Genomic DNA, 16452 nt, shown 5'->3' with positions numbered 1-16452 from the left:
GGAAACTCCGTGTTCAGCACAGCCGCTCCAGGCAGGTGGCAGTGGGACCCCCATCGTGTCCATTTTGCAGGTGGAGAATTTGAGGTATTGGAATCTTATTTTCTCCCTCAGAGGAAGAGGAGAGGGAAGGCGTTGACGAAGCAAGCCGAGCACCCTGCCTTCCACGGCGGCACCCTGGGTGCTCCTTCCCCTCTCCGTGTCTCCTTTGCATGAATTACTGTCGGCACTTCATGCCGCCTCCTCCCCAAGGTGTAGCAGTGGTGATTTGCAACTCCAGGTCTTAAATGACATTTACGTCTAACGCCCACTTGTTCAATTAGAACTTTTTATCATTCAGCTCTCCTCTCTTGCATTTAGGCTTCTCCCTGCACCTCCATCCCAGCAATCCAAACAGTGATCTGCTGAGAAAGAAAGGGTGTTTTTCACGGGTACCGACACGTAGTAGATGGCTGTTTTCCTTGTGAAATCCTAACACATACCCCGTAGGTCATTCAGAGTTCTCAGCTGCTGTGAGCCGACCTCCGTCTCCCTCAGATCCTGGTCTCGCCCCCGAGCGCCTCGTGGGGTGTCAGGCAGAGACCGGACGCTGAGTGGAGCTTGGTTGATGCAGCGGCCTGCACAGATGTCGCGTTCGTCCTGCCACTCTGGGTCCTCTCCTCTGTTGCTTTCTTCCCCCCAGCTGTGCCAGAGGCTCGGGCCAGCCCTTCGGTTCTCCCTCCCTCGCCCTGCACAGCCAGTGGAGTAGTAAATGCGCCGGTTCCGCCCCTAGACTCCATCTTGAATCCGTGCAGCTCTCTCCATCTGTTACTTCCCATCATAGCACCCAGTTTACTTCCTTCCTAGCCCTCCCTTATCACAATCTGTAATTGTTTGTATTTATGTCTTTGTTTACTCGTTTTGTGTGTCTCATACATTAAAATGTAAGCTCTGTGACGTAGGGACGTTGTCTGGCTTGCTCCCCGTGTCTCCTCAGTACCCAGAGCAGTGCTGGGCACGTAATGACAACCCAGTGAGTATTTCACATATTGTTGAATTCAGCCCCACCCTTGCGCAAATTGAGTTTGGCAGATGTTTGCGAAGACTTTCCCCGGGGCTAAGCACCGTGCTAGGTCCTGTACTCGGGCGCCACACGGCACCTGCCCTCGTGGAGCTTATAATCTAGGGGGCACGGATGTGTGAGTGACCAGCCATAATTTGAGCTAAATGAAATACACGCTCCAGCAGCTGCTCAGCTGGCATTCGCTGAGTGCCAGGCCCTGTGTTCAGGACTAGAAATGCAAAGAGGAAGAAGCAAGAGCCGTATTTTTGAGGCGTTCACAGTCGAGATACTCGAAACTAATTACAGCGTGGTAAGTGCAGATCGAAGTTGTGAACAGTGTGCTAACGGAGTGGTAAGAGCACAGGCCATTCCGTGGACTCCCAGAGGAGGGAGGGGCTCCTCCCAGGACTGGGAATAGTGTTCCAGGGGGGAAGACACATGCCAGGCAGAGAGAGAGGAAGCCTAGGGGTAGGACAGGATATCAGAGGGTTATCAATCGACCCCGACTTGCACCAGCAGGTGCCCACCCTGGCTCATCCCACCTCGGGGAAGCCCTTCTGCCTGTGATGCTGTGCTGTGGAGCTGAGCCGCTGTGGCCTGCCTGTCTGCAGCCAGCGAGCCCCTCAGGGCAGTGTTGGTGTTGAAAAGGGGTAAGGCTGACTGGCAGGGTGGATGGCTAGACTCTGCTCAGGCCCTCCCCCCTTAAAAGCCTTCACTCCCTGCCCCTTCTTCTGCCACCCTTCCTTCCATCAAAAAGCATGAGAAAACAGAGCCTCATAAAGAAAACCAGCTCATCAGTCTGTCCTCTTTGATTTTAATTTTGTTTTTCAGTTTGGGTTGCTTCCTTTTTTTTTTTTTTTAACATACTAATTAGATGCAAGCTTTTTCTTTGATTTTATGGCCTACATATTTCCTAAGTTTTGCTGGCAGGATGACAGCTGATGTATCCCTTGAGGTCCCAGGAAAACGCTGATGAGGCAAGCCCAGCAGGGGACTTTTCCCGTTGTATCTCAGTCCCCTTTCTCACCATTTTCCTCCCTCCTCTTCTTTTGGGGGGGCCAAGAGAGCTGGGAATAATTGATGGCTCATTAAAGTCCCTCTTTCTGCAGACTGCTTACTCGGCGCTCCCAAAGTCCAGTCTTGCCTGGAACTGGCAGCTGCTCCAGGCCTGAGCCCTGTGGCGCCCACGTAGGAGAGGCTGGTCTCTTCCTTGGAGAAGGGCGGGCCACGCTGTGCGCTCCACGAGGGCGGTGACAGTCTTGTGCCTGTCATCTTGTGCCTGGCCCATGACTGGTGCAGACAGGGGCTCAGTTAGTGCTTCCTGGGCGGGTGTGCTGAGCACTAGCCACGGACAGGACCACGGTAGGTGGAATGGCCACTCCTGGGCACATCCTCTGGGCCGGGCTTCTGACGTGTATTCTCTGGTTCTCACAGCAGCCCTGGAAAGCAGGATTGCAGTCTCCATTTTGCAGATAAGGAAACCAAGACTTACAGGGTTACGGGACATTACCTGAATCACTAGTCGGTCTTCCATCCGGCAGAAAGGAAACCTCTAACTTTGTCGGCTGGCTGATACAGTCCTCCCATCTTTTAAGAAAGAGAATTGAGGGCATCCACTTTCATAGAGCACCCACTTGGCAACACAGGGTACTAGGTGGGCTCCTAAGATGAATGAAACACTTAGGAGGCCCTGTCCCGGGAGGGGGGCATACAGTCCCATCACAGGTGAAATGACTGCTTACTACACGAAGCAGCATGAAGTCAGTGCGAAGACACAGAGTGGGAATCACGAAGGCACAGTTCATTCTGCTACAGATGAAAATGAACGAAGATCCAGGGAGGCTGCACAGGAGAGGTACTTCTTTTTTTTGGTGGTAAAATATATGTCAGATTTACCATTTTAACAGTTGCAAACCGTCACCACCACTTATCCACACATTTAATTTTCATCTTGCAAAACTGAAACTCCTGTACCCATTAAACGCTCACCCCCAATCCCTTCTCCCCCCATTTCCCCGGTCCCCGGCAGCCACCCTTGTTCTTTCTGTCTCTGTGAAGCTGCTAAGTGACTAAGGAGGTGGCCTCTGGAAACATGTGACAGGCGTCTAAGGGCAGACACAGATGTCCATCATTGACGGGCCACCTCCTTGGATGCGGTATAGGAGCTGTGACCCGGAAATACTGTTTAGTATAAATACTTGGGCCAAGGGTTACCATGGAAGCTGCTGGCAAGTCTCTTCAGTGTCTCAGTCACTGGCAAAAGTCGCCAGAAGACCGGGTGGCTGCTGGGCTCTTGTGCAGGGGAAAGCTCAGAGGATTACTGACTCAAAACTCTTTCATTGGTGACAAACCACAACTGAGCCAAGGACTTCACAATGCTTTCAGGAATTGGCTCCCGGCCCTTTGATTTGCTTTTGTTCTTTATGGCTTGAAATCCCCCGCAGAAGCTCATAAACACGTACTTCTGTATTGATGTGGGGCTCCCGGTAACCTGAGCATTGCCTCTGCCATGTTGAAGCTGCAGAAGGTGACAGGATTTCTCTTTTGATGGCATGTTGGTGTGTGTGTGACTTGCCCCAGGTCATGGCGACTGTGACCACTAGCGTGTTTGGAGGCAGGAGAGAGTCCTGGAGAGAGGCATGCGTTTCACCTTGGGCAGCTCGTTACCCTCTAAGCCGCAGTCCTTCGTCTGCGAGGTGGAGATAACCTGCCTCACCAGATTCTGCGAGAGTCGCGGGAGGCACCGTCCGCACGCACGGCCCTGACGCACACCACATAGCACGTGCTTGCTCCGTGTCAGCTGCTCTCCTGCCGGGATCCGTGTGTGAGCTCCTCCAGCGAGGAGCAGATCGGAGAGCACAGACCCACGTGATTCTGGCTCTCTGTGTCACTTCGGCTAAGTTAGTAGATAAGGCGGTTGAGCCGTGGTTTCCTCTCGGTAAAACGCAGACCTGAGGTGAACACTGCCTCTCGGGAAGGCTCACGTCGAACTACAGTTGGGCACCTGGGACAGAATACGTGCTCAGGAAATGGAGGCTCCTTCCCTGGCTTCCTTGGCCTAATCCTTTGACCTGGAGGTGACCGCAGCCTAGACTCAGGTGCCGGCAAGAAAGCCAGTGGACCAGCACCCAGACCAGAGGACCAGACTCCTCGGTGCCTGGTGGGGGAGGGGAGGGTGCTTTCCCACCAGCTCAAGTGTCCTGGGGACAATGGGAACATGACCCCTGTTAGCATGATAAGTAAAGGATATGTATCCTTCTCCTTTAAATGGGTGTCATTTTCATGGAATCCCTGATGCACTTGTGTCCTGTAGCTACAGGTGAGTGTCCTCCTAGCGAGGTGTGACACTAGACCTTCCAGCTTCATCACTGTCATTAAGGAATCTGTTAGACATGGATTTTCCTTTCCCAGTTTCCAGTCTGTGGTTATGTCTGTGTCTTCCAGAGTTTTCCGTGTGAGAATAGGGGCATTCTTCTCTTCCTCCCACCCCCTTCCTCCTGCATTTTTTAAAGGGTGAGCATTTGGGGCTTCAGTTTCAGGGGTCTGAACCAGACTTGTGAGCGCGGCCCAAGTCTCTGCCCTGAAGACAGTTCTCCCCATCCACCAGCCCCGGGGCCCCTCCCTCTCCCTCTTAACATAAACAGAACAGCTTGTATTCCGTGTCTGAATAGTAAACCTGCTGTCTAAAGTTTGCTTTAATATTTATGCGTTCAGCACTGCTGCCTGTTTTTGAGCTCCATCAAAGCCTTTATTATAAGAACATTTGAAAATGCTGGGGCAGTAGGGAAGGGAGCTGATGTGCACACCGTCTTTCTCACTCTCTCCAGCCCAACTCACCCTCTTCTCTCCTGCTCTCCCCCAGCCCACTCTCCCTCTCCCCCACTCTTAGCTCCCCCTTCATTTAGCATCTCTCTTTTTCCTGAATTCTCTCTTCCTTTCTTACACACACACACACACACACACACACACAAAGCAAAGAGAACTCTTCCCCAAGACCTCTGGGAGGAGTGTGTTCAATATTTATAAACTGCTGCAGCAGCTGTAATAACCAGAGGGAGCTGGCTCCACCACGATTTGCTCCACGTAGGATTCTACTATGGAAACAAAGAATGAGTAGGGGTAAGGGGCGGATGGTGCGGGTGCAGGGCACAGCTGTGCCGGCTGCCCGTGGCCATGGAAGAGCAATAGGCCCTCATCAGATCTGGTTCTGGGCCTGGCTCCATGGCTGGCTTGCTGTGGGACCCTGGCCAGTCACCTGCCCTTCAGAGTTGCCCTGCGTTTCTGAGCCCTGCCAGTTCTGACATTCTGACCCGTTCCACGTCTGTGGCCACTGGGCCCCCTTTACCAAAGGACATTGCATCTAGAGTCTTAGCCTTTGGGAGGACTTTGTAGCCAGAAGCCCTGTGGGGCTGGGCTGCTTTGGAGTGCTCACAGAGCAGTTTCTCCCCAAAGGATGGGGAACAGGCAGGGTGGCATATTGCTTAGGTAAGAGGATGCCACTTTGGGGGCTGGCTTCCCCGCCCACTGGCTCTTTAAGTGCCTTTTCCCCAGCTCACACACATTTTGGTTTGAATTTCAGCTTCTCTACCATCACGGACTTGGGCACGTTGCTCCAGTTCTCTAATAAGCCTCAGTGTCCTTGTCTACAAACAGGGATGGCATTCTCTCCCTTGTGGGGCTGCTGCAAAGATCAGACGTGCCACCGTACATAACGACCAGCACAAGTGTGGAGAAGACAGCCCCCTTCCACATCACACCTGTTCCAATCACCGCCCGTTTCCAGAGAAGAGTGAATCTGATGGTTTCCTCCTTCCCCACAGAGAGTGCCAGGAGACAGGCCATGGGATGGGTGCTCTGTGTGCTTGTATTTTTTTCTAAGGCCTTGGCCTTTTCTAATCCTCTGGATATGGACTTGGTTTCCTCTACCTTGTAGATCTCTAAGAAAGAGATTAGATCCCTATAGGGAAGCTGGCTTGACTTGGAAAATCACTGCCCCAAAGGATCAGACTGTTTCTCTACTTCCCTCCCTCCTGGGTCTGAGAATACATTAGGAGAGCAAAGTATTAGTTCAATCCATTAAGACTCTTGCTTCCAGACCATGCCTCTGGGGGTATGAAATGCTGTAATGGTCATTTCTCTGTCTCCTGGGGCAGCAACTACTAGATCATTCACACGTGAGTAAGAGATAGCACTTACGTACAGCCCTGTGGCTGTCTCCGCAGCCCAGATCCTGTTCTCCCATCACCCCAGATCCCGTCCTCCCATCACCCCAGCCCTCTCTTTAAGGGGCCTTAATAGAAGGCATCACAGCCATTTCCTGGTGGCGGTGATGGATGCGTCTAACGGAAGAGGATGATTTCCAGGGGGAGACACACAGCTGGCACATGTCTGAATCCCAAATCCCGTTTTCCGGCACATGTCCAAAGTAATAAAGAGGAAGGAGGAAAAATGAAGAAGTGGCAGGAGCAGAGTTATTCCCCGGCACGGTGGGGGTGGGAGGGAGCAGGGGAGGGGTTGCCCACTTTCTTCTCTCTCCCCAGTCTTTGATTTGGATCAGCAGATGTTTTATTATGTAAAAGCCTCTTGCCCAGGGTTGTCTATTCTACCTGAAGCTGCCTAGTCTGGGGAGCGGGGAGCTGGGCAGGGACGCAGGCAGTCACCCTAGTCCACCGCTCTGACAGCTTGCGCACCACGCCGCACTGGCAGTTCACTCTCGGCCAGACTCTGCTGGCTATTCAGCCAAAAGTAAGGCACTTGCCTTTGTCTTTCTGAAACTCCCCGTCTAGAGGGAGAGGACAACAAGTTCAGGGTGGTCTAGAAGTCAGGCCTGCGATGGGGACCCTGGCCTGAGGACAGGAGCCAGAGGAAGAAAGGACCAGGTAGGCTTCACCGAGAAGATGGCCCTTAAGAGGGCCTGCAGGGATTTGTGGGCTCTCCACACGTGACACTGCTGGCCTGAGCATAGGAGCCTTGGGGAAGGAGCTAGTGTGTCTTGAACATCTGTTACTTGCCAAGTACTTTCCATACATTTTCAGAGGAGACCCTCCCAAGGTCACTTAGGATTGTGAGTCCTCCGACTCACGACGTCACACTGTCTCCCCTCTGTGGGCCTGCAGGCAGTGAGAGCGCTGTCCTCCCTTCCCCTTCTGGCACATTCTCCGTCCTTCCTCCTGGGACTCACTACAGGAAGCCCACCCCCATGCCCTGCACTCCAGTCCTAAGTCCCACAGCATTTCTGCACCATACGCCCCCACCTCCTAAAACATCCAGGGGGGATGTAATTTGAGGGGTTACTTTTGAAAATGAAATGGAGAGCTGTAAGTATTGTGCTGGGGTGACTGGGTAAAGTGGATCACATGGTGACCTACCTTGACACTCTGATGGTGTTCTCTGGAGGTCTGTCTTCACTGTCAGCCTCTGTGTCCTCCTCTTTGGAGCATTCTCCTTGCCTTCGTGCTCTCACTGAAACCCACCTCCCGGGGCGGGCCCTCTCCAATGGTGGCTCTTTTCTCCCACATCCTCCCGCCACTGAAGACGGGCAGGACATCTCGACACCATTGTTTCTCCCATCTCCCCATTTACCTAAAATCTTGCAGCTGTTTGACTCTCACATCAGGGGACTGTAGCCTCACCCCTCCTCGGTGGTGCAGCACCTATTCCCCTCATGGGGGGATTTCGAGGCTGACTGTCACCTTCTCCACGACTCTGTCATCCTTCTTGGTGATGTCAGTATCCATGTATCTCTCTAGCACCCCATTCTAGCCTGTCTTCAAAATGCATGTGAAATCTGAAGACTTTTCACCCCCCACTGTGACTTTGGTCCCAGCCACCATCAAATCACATCTCCCGCCTTCCCTTGTCCCCTGCAGGGCATCTCCCACACAGCTGCTGGAGTGAGCCATCACTCCTTTGCGTAGAGCCCTCCCTCAGCTCTGGTTGCAGGGGAAAGGCCAAAGTCCTTGCAGTGCCCCACAGGCCCTGTGGTCTGTGCCTGCCCCTTCCTGTCCCCAGTGCTGAGCTCTGGCCACACGGACCTCCACACTCACCCTCGACCAGACCAGGCGAGCCCCCCCCTGCTCAGAGGCTCTTCACTGGCCAGCCCTCTGCCACTCGCTCCCAGACCTGCCCACAGGAGTTAGCTTCCGGTCTTCCATCACCTCTCTGTGAGGCCTTCTGATAGCCCCCCATCTGTGTTATTTACTTGGTTGCTTCCCCCACTAGAAAGCAGGCTTTACAAGAGCAGAGATTTTCATCTATTTTGATCATTGTTTATCCCCGTTGCCTCAAACAGTGGTTTCCAAACTTCTGTGCATTGCCAGTTCCCTGGAGGGCTTGTTCACACGGACTGCTGGGTCTATAAGTGGGTCTGAGGTGCACCCCGAAATCTGCATTTCTAACAAGTTCCTGCGTGGTGCTGGTGCTGGTCAGGGTCACACACTGACAAACACTGGCCGAACAGATGGGCCCGTGGCAGGCATCCGCTTCTCGTGCGCTGAGTGACTGCAAGTGTGAGTGAGGGGTGCGGCTAGGGAGGACTCAGGAGAGGTGAGCTGGGTCCTGTTCACTGAGCACCTCAAATGCAGGACCAAGGAGTTTGGCCACGGCTGCCCTGGGGGGGGGCTATTGGAGGCATTGGCACAGTATGTGCCTTGGCAGGAGTGGGGATTTAGGGAAGGGCATGTAGGGACCCAGCCACACACCTCGGATCCATGCCTCACGCTGCCTTTGTCTCCCCAGAGTATGCGGAGAACATCGGGGACGGCCGGAGCCCGGAGTTTCGGGAGAATGAGCAAAAGCGCATCCTGGGCTTGCTGGAGAACTTCTAGAAACCCCAGGCCTCAGGCAGCATGGACTCTCTCTGGGCCTCGTCCCAGAAAGTTTTTACGCGGCTCAATGTGACTTTTGGACAAATTAAAGCTAGTTTTGGTATTCCTGGCTGGCATTCTTTGTAGCAGAGCAGTACCCTCTGCTCTTTCCCCGGCACGTTCCCAGCAGCTGTCCTGGGACACCTCTGAGGAAGGTCGGTGGTGGGCCTCACTCTCCCTGTGAGGGAACTGAGGCTCAGAGAGCGTCTCAGTGATCGAGCGGAGCAGCATACAGTGGCCACGAGCTGCTCCCTAGTCCTGCGGGGAGGCTGCCCAGCTGGAGCAGGGAAGGGGAGCGCATGGACCAGTGACCTCCCCAGCCTGACCCAAAGAGTCCCACGAGGCACGTGGCTCGGGCAGAAGCATCCCCGGGGAGGCTTCCGTGGCACAGTGAGGCCAGCCACCCAGAGCACAGACCTTGGAGCAGCATTCTGAACCCTTGGCCGCCGGTCAGAATCACTGTCGGGAGGGGAGCTCGAACAAATTCGTCATCGTCGGCCCCCGCCCCCAGGGTGCTGAAACCCAGATCCTGGCTGCGGCCCGGGTGCCAGGGTGGGCTCTAGCTCCCGGGCAGCTCCGCGCATCAGGAGGAGTGCCACTGCCAGGGAGGAAACAGGCCTTGGGTCCAAATCCCAGCCGCGCCTGCCCGTTTACCTTCCTTCCTCTGCAGAGGAGGGTGGTCTGAGGGGGACGGACAAGTCCTCTAAGCACGCCGCACAGAGTGGGGGCTTAGAACTGGGATCTCCTCTGCTCTTCCCTCGCACAGCTGGGGCTTCAGCATTGGAAGCCCAGCCATCTTACACGCGGTGTGAGAAAACGGCTCTCCGCCTTTATGGAAGCCGGCGGTCCGTGCGCATGTGTTTAGCGTACCACAAAGAATAGCGTCCTCGTGAGTGAGGAGGTGGAAGAAAATTCAGAAAAGCAGTATTTCGTTAAAATGGCGTGTTTAGCCCAGGGTCAGCACACAGGCTGCAAGGGGTGCCGCGCACCCTGCCTGTGCCCGTGGCCAACACTGCCCGGCAGCCCAGCTCTTGCTTCTCATTGAACCCCAAGTATAGGCCTCTGGGCGGCCCCCGCCATCTGACCGGAGTCGGCGTGCCGGGGGAGACCCAGTTGCCATTCCAGGCAGCTTCCTGAGAGGACGCCCAGGAAGATGGTGCCTGCCTCGTGCGCGGCGTTGGGCAGGTGGGAGGGCCTCGGGTAAGGCCGCCCCTGCCCGCCTGGTGCTCCCGTCCAGCCCGGTGGGAAGATGGACAGTGTGCCCGTCTGTGTCGTGAGGTGGGCCTTCTAGCAGGGCGGTGGCGGGCGGGTGCGACAGGACCTAGCACAGAATCAGAATGGCCTCGCAGGCTCATTTTGGATTTAGGCATTTCGGTTTTTTACTTCACTTTTCTGTAACTACAATAGCGACTGTGTATCGAACACCTGCTCTGTGCTCCTTGCTGTACATCCATTCTTTTCACACGCACGACAGCCCTGCTGGCATCATTATCCCCCATTTACGAAAGCGGAGACCGGGGTCCCGGAGAGGGTAAGGCACTTGTGCGAGGTCCTGGGGCCGAGAAGCAGCAGCACCTATGTTCAAAGCAGGGTCTGCCTGACTGTGCAGGCCGCGCTCCCTCCACCCTGCTGCTCTGTCTGGGAGACCACCACGGATCACTGACTGACATGACACTTCGATCGGTTCCACTGTCGATATGTGGTGTAATGAATTCACAAAGAATAAAGCATGTCCAGATGTAACCTGCAGAATCAGAGACTTTTTGAATTAAGGATGATACTTCAGAGAGCATTAGTCCTGCAGCATTATGCTTTTTTTAATTGCATTTGTTTTTAGCCAGGCAAGGCTTGTACACGGTACGGAAGTTCAAAATTCAACAAAAAGGTAGGCAGCAAGCAGTCTCCTCTCCCACCTCCCTCCCCCTAGACCTCCCTTCCCCTGGAGGCAGCCGCTGTCGCCTGGTCGTCCATCCAGAGAAGTTCTGTGCAGCAGTTGTCAGCTGCCTTCCCCTGAAGCTCCAGGTTTCCCAAAAGCGCATCAGAAGCCAGCATAGAAGAGAGGGTGGGTAGGGCTCCGGCCGCTCACCCCACTTCAACCACGGTCACTCCGCTCTGCCTTGCTTCACACATGGGGGTGCCTCCTGAGGTTTGTTTGACAAGTCCTTCTGCCAAAAGCAAGTTTCAACTCCTGCCTTCACTTTACAAATGAGGAAGTGGTCCCCTTTCCATCAGCTTTATGACAGGAGGGCTTGGGGGGAACATGAGGGGTTCAGAATCCCTTAGGATTCAGAAGAGGTTACAGTTCAGAGGGGCTGCAGGGACCAAGAAGACGGGATGAGGAGAAATCTTGACCCTCTTTTTTCTGGTTTTAACAACCCACCACACGAGGCTAAGAAAGGCTTTTGAGAACAAGGTGGAGAACTCGTTACTAACCTTGCTAACCCGTTGGCTCCTGGGGTGTGGTCCTATCTTTTGCTCTACCGTCCGCTCATGGCTGCGGCCACGTCTGCCTTGCCAAGCAGCCCCACTCCTGCAGAAGGACTTCCTGGGCTTCCAGTCAAGGCCGCCCTTGCCGTATGGTTCTGAACTTGACTTCTGCATCTGCCCACTGTTGGGGCTCCCAAACTCTTCCCTTCAAGCAAAGCCCCCCATGGCCATCCTTGTACCCATAGCTGAGTGGGACTGGCACCCATCATCCCAGCAGGGCAGGATGCCTTTTCCTATCCGAACACGGCAATAAAGTAACCTTTAAACGGTATTAGCCAGAATTTCTTCACAGCGGAAGCAAGGATGTCCCATACCTCTTCCCTCAGCTTGCTGTTCTGTGGTGGTCAGCATGCCCGAATTCCGTGGCAGCAAGACGGGCCATGTCTAATTTAAAGAGATTGGCATGCAGGCTACATTCATCCTTTATCTGGGGGAAGTCCTCTGGGGGGAGAGCTGGAAACCACCCTTCTTCAGTCCCCGCGCAGGAGCACCCGTGCCCAGGCGTCCTCTGCCATCACCAAGAGCGTCGACTTCGTGTCAACAGAGAGGTGAGACTCACTTCCCTAAAGGCAAAAACGTCTTGATTAGATTTTCTTACCCAGCAGTAGGAGGTAAGAGCAGAGCCACAGTTTTCAGCCTGTCTTCCTCCTCGGTCCACGCGGAGGGTGGCTGGTGTCTCAGTGCTGGGCTTCCGTTCTCGGTGCCGCGGAAGAGGCAAGCGCTCTGCCAGCCACCTTTTTCTCGATTACGTGTAAACTTGAGAAGGTCCGTAAGGGCATTCCGTGTGCGGATGTCCCTTCCCGCTGCGTCTCCTGGCCCCCCCGTGCCCCTCCCCAGAAGCAACCACTGCGAAACAGCTGGACTACTTTTCAGGGACGTGTTTTCAAGTGAATAAAAAACATATTTAACACAAATGGGGGCATATCACGTTCTCTGTCCTGCACCTTGCTTTTCACTCTGCACCCACCAGACACACCCAGTGGCCCCACTCCTTCCATAGCTGAGCTCATCTATGGCCCGGCCACATGTAATTTAACTAATGACATTCAGGGACTTTTAGGGGTCTCCGATCTTTGGCTGTTACAATGCTGCAGTGAACATCCTTGGTCATTTCACACACGTGTGAGTTTAAACTCCCAAGCAGAATGGCTAAGTCAGAGAGAACTTGCATTCTTCACTGTGATACGTGCTGGCACGTGGCCCGCCCTCCATCAAAGGCACGTGCCCGCGCCTCCCGCACCCTCTCCTGCGCAGCGTCCGCCCTGGCGTCTCTGCCTCTCTGATGGCGACAGCGGTTGTCATCTTCACCTGCATTTCTCTTGTGAGTGAAGTCATCTAGGGTTTTAGAAGAATGAATTGGTTGCATGTGTGCCGTATTAGCTAATACTCATCGAGCTCATTCTATGAGCTTAGTGCTTCTCTCGAATTAGCTCGTCTCACCGTCATCCCTAAGGGGGAGGTACTTTATCATCAGCCCCCTTGAGACCAGATGACAGGGCCTGTGGCTTACAAAGCGACAGAGCTGGGCCTGGAGCAGAAGCACACTGGTTCCGAATTCCACACCCCTGACTTCAGAGCCACCCTGTCTCCCAACCGGCAGAGAAGGGGCTCGAGAGGCTGGAGAGCGGCGGCGGGCCGTTGGGGAGCCCCCCGTCCATACAGAACACATCGGAAGCAGAAGCTTTTTCAGCACAGTTGTGCGGAAAGCCCCAGAGAAGCAGCCTGTCGGCGGCCTCATGACCAAAGCCCGCGGTGGCCGCGCCGGGCCCCTGCTCCCTGAGCCCCTCGCTCCCACATCTGAGCAGCTGGCTGCCGTACTCGCCTGGGTGGGGGCCCTGACGCCAGGTTTCCTGGCTAGGGATGGGCAGTCGCGTGAATGTGGCCTCACTGCTCTACGTGCAAGGAGGGAAGGCTGGTAGAAACATCTGGAAGATGTTAGTCTTTCTCTCTGCCACCTTCCAGCAGCTTGTAGTGAGGATCTTTGCCTACCTTCCCTCTACTTGCCCCCCACCTGTCCACTGAGCTCAAACTGCTACTCTGCACACCCCAACCCATGTTACGCGTCGCTGTAACCTCCCAGGGCACTTCTAGTTGTCCCCCCCCCCCGGCATGTCTGCTGCACCCCTGCTCTGGGCGGGACCCCATGCTGGGCATGGGGGGCATGCACCCCAGGCTGAAAGGCAGTGTTAACTCCCCACAGTTGCCCAACAGGATGTCACAAGGAAGCGATAACAAGCTTTAACAGAGGTGAGGGACAGGGACCCCAAAACTGGCAGGAGGGATCGGGAAGGACAGGACAGGGCACCATATCTGTATCTTGAGTGACGTTCACAGGGTCTTAAGACAGCCATGAGTCTCAAAAAATAAGAGGTAGAAAGTCCTTCGAGACAGAGGGAACCACAGAGACAAAGGGGTGGGGGCTGGATAAAATGGACCTTTGGGGATGGCGGGACTGCCCTGAGGTCAGCAGGGCAAGGGTTGAAGGAGCTCCTGGCTATGGCAGAACCCCACAGAATCACAGGCATGTTGATTCCCTATGTTTTCTGGGAGCTTGGGGTCATGTCTACTCACAGAGCTTGTTCTAGGACACGTAGCCTCCCTTCCTGCAGGCTCTCACAGCCCTTGAATGACGGGGAAACAGGTTCTGACCCCTGAAGCAGGATCCAGCCTCGCCAGTTTGGGAAGTAACGAGGCCCCAGACACACTGGTAATAACAGCAACAAGCAAGGCCTCCACCCCCGAGGCGGCAGGAAGGCTGTGGGGAGCAGGTGGGAAACGCCGCCAGGGGTGGGTCTGCAGAAGCCAGGACCCAGGTCTGGCCACAGCCGAGGAAGGCTTTAGTTAGCCTGGCCCCAGCTCCTGGGTGGGGCCTCAGAGAGCAGGCCCACGCAGAAAACGCCCAGGAGCAAAAGGGCGGGAACGGGGCCTCGGGCCCAGCCTCCGTCAGACAAGAGCGTGGCCCTTACCCTCCTGGAGTCTCAGCTCTCCTGCAATCCGGGACTGAACCAGAGGTTCCCTGAGGAGTCAGCCTGTGGAATCCACACCTGCGACCAGCTCACGGTACCCACCCCATCATTTACTAAACACCCACCATAAGCTGTGTGGGGAACAAGACAGACATTGTCGCTGGCCTTTAGGCGCTCCCATCCTCGTGGAACAGACCGAAAGACAATAAACGGGTAAACAGACGCAGAGAATAAGTGCGGGGGTGTTCTAAGAGGAGCAAAGAGGGTACAGAGTGATAAGAGGGGGTCCGAGTTGAGGTTGGGTTGGCTGAGAAGTCCTCTTTGATGAGGCGCTTTTGAGCTAAGCTCTGAATGACACCAAGGAGCCCGGAGGCCTGAGCTGGGGAAAGAGGGGTCTAAGCAGAGGCACAGACGCAAAGGCTTTGAGGCAGAGGGAGAGCTCCATGTTCTCCAGAAAATAGCCAGAAGACAGGCCATGGTGGCTGGACCTCCGCGTGAAACAGGGGCTGCTGGGGAGCAGGTCGGAGAGGGGCAGGGGACAGATCTCACAAGGCCCTGAGGCCCACGGAGCAGTTTGGGCAAGGAAGGAATGCGATCTGAGTTTTGAAAAGATCCCTTTGCTTGATGGAGGACTCATGGAGAATAGCGTGGAAGCAGGAGCCCCAGGAAGAGGCTGGTGCACGTGCCCAGGGAGGAGATGCTGGTGTTGTAGGCCAGGAGGAGGTGGTGTGTGGGGACAGGCTGGGGCAGAGCCACGGGTCACCATGCAGGGAAGGGCCCCTGCCCCAGGAGCCGTTCCCCAGCACCGAGGGTTAGGAGCCACTGAACGGCCCAACCAGAGGCGGGTGGGGCCGGCAGAGAGAGCTGCTCAGTATATAAATATCTTTAATGAATAAATAGAAGTGCTTTTAGGGCTGGCAGAGTCGTATCATTTCCACCTGCCGTAAAATTTCATTAGAAGCAGGCGCTGCAGGGGGAGAGGAATGGCTGCAATAAATCTGCTCGCCCACCCCCAGGCCCTGCCTCCACTCTGGGCCCACTCAGCCCCACTCCCTGGAGAATCCGGCCCGGGGCCCTCCTCCCCAGGCCTTCCTGGGGCCCCCCCGGAAGTCTGCTCCTTTCCTGCCCCAGCCCCCTCCCCCAACCAGAACAGCCAAGAAGCAGCAGTGGGCAGGGACCCCACTCCCCTTGGGAATCAGACACAATTCCTGCCCCCTCCCCCCGCCTTCAGCCCCTACCCACTAGTGCAGATTAGATGGGTTTCAGAGAAGGTAGTAATCAACACCACGGAATCCCAGGAACAACAGAGCTGGGGGAAAGCATGCCTGGGGCCCATTTTACAAACAAGCAAGCAGAGGCCCAAGAAAGTAGGTGACTGTCCTAAGATCACTCACGATCAGCAGATCCAGCCCTCCCTGTGATGTGGAGACTAGCCCCATACCATTTTGCAGATGAGAATACTGAGGCCCAGAGAGAAGTAGGATCCAGGTCACCACCTCTGTTGGAGACAGCCAGATGAGAGCCTGTCTCCGCACGACCACAGCAGCCTTTTTCTCCTTTATCCAAGTGTTCTGGAGCCAAGGTGGTTTTTCCTGAGACCTTCCAAAGCCTGGAGTAGAAAATGTACTGATTGCCTACCACGTGCCAGGTAGTCTCCGGATGGAAGCCCCCGTCCCCCACACCTGGATGCGTCCCTGGGGCATCTTCCAAAGGTGCCACGCGCACCTCCATTTTATAAATTAGAAAAGGAGGCACAGAGAGGTCAAAGAGTGTGTCCAAGGTCACACAGCCATGTCACGGAGGCCGGCTCTTCACTCAACAGCCTGGGAATCCTCAGGCCCCTCCCCGGGCCCCACAGCCACCCTCACCCAGCCAGTGGTGTCTGGCCAGGAAGCCTGGCCAAATGGACGAGCGCAGCTGACCACCTGCCTGAGCCCGTGGTTATCAGTTAAGCTCATTAAGTGGCCATGACAGAACATGGCCTGGGCCAGCTGCCTTCCCTCCTCACCTCACTCCAGCCCTCTTGGGAGCAAGGCCTGAGGACAGGTTTCTGCTTTGACCAGCTGTAAGCCAGTGTCTCTCTGTAATTGAGAAA

At 55.1% G+C, this 16452-nt stretch overlaps 1 protein-coding gene across 3 annotated transcripts in view; it reads left to right on the top strand.

The window, feature by feature from the left end:
• Positions 1 to 10647, top strand: part of CTNNBL1 (catenin beta like 1) — a 158212-nt gene extending 147565 nt beyond the window's left edge. Inside the window, exon 16 of one of the 3 annotated variants that reach the window (XM_057312532.1) lies at positions 8777 to 10647. In XM_057312532.1, coding sequence (XP_057168515.1) covers positions 8777 to 8865 — 89 coding nt within the window. In that variant the 3' untranslated portion in view covers positions 8866 to 10647. The other 2 variants (XM_057312530.1, XM_057312531.1) reach the window with 2 other exon arrangements.
• Positions 10648 to 16452: the final 5805 nt, after the last annotated feature.

The sequence above is a fragment of the Ursus arctos genome, unplaced genomic scaffold (assembly GCF_023065955.2).
Source record: "Ursus arctos isolate Adak ecotype North America unplaced genomic scaffold, UrsArc2.0 scaffold_16, whole genome shotgun sequence".
NCBI lineage: Eukaryota > Metazoa > Chordata > Mammalia > Carnivora > Ursidae > Ursus > Ursus arctos.
The sequence above is the reverse complement of the archived record's forward strand: the minus strand, read 5'-3'. Positions and strand labels throughout refer to the sequence as shown.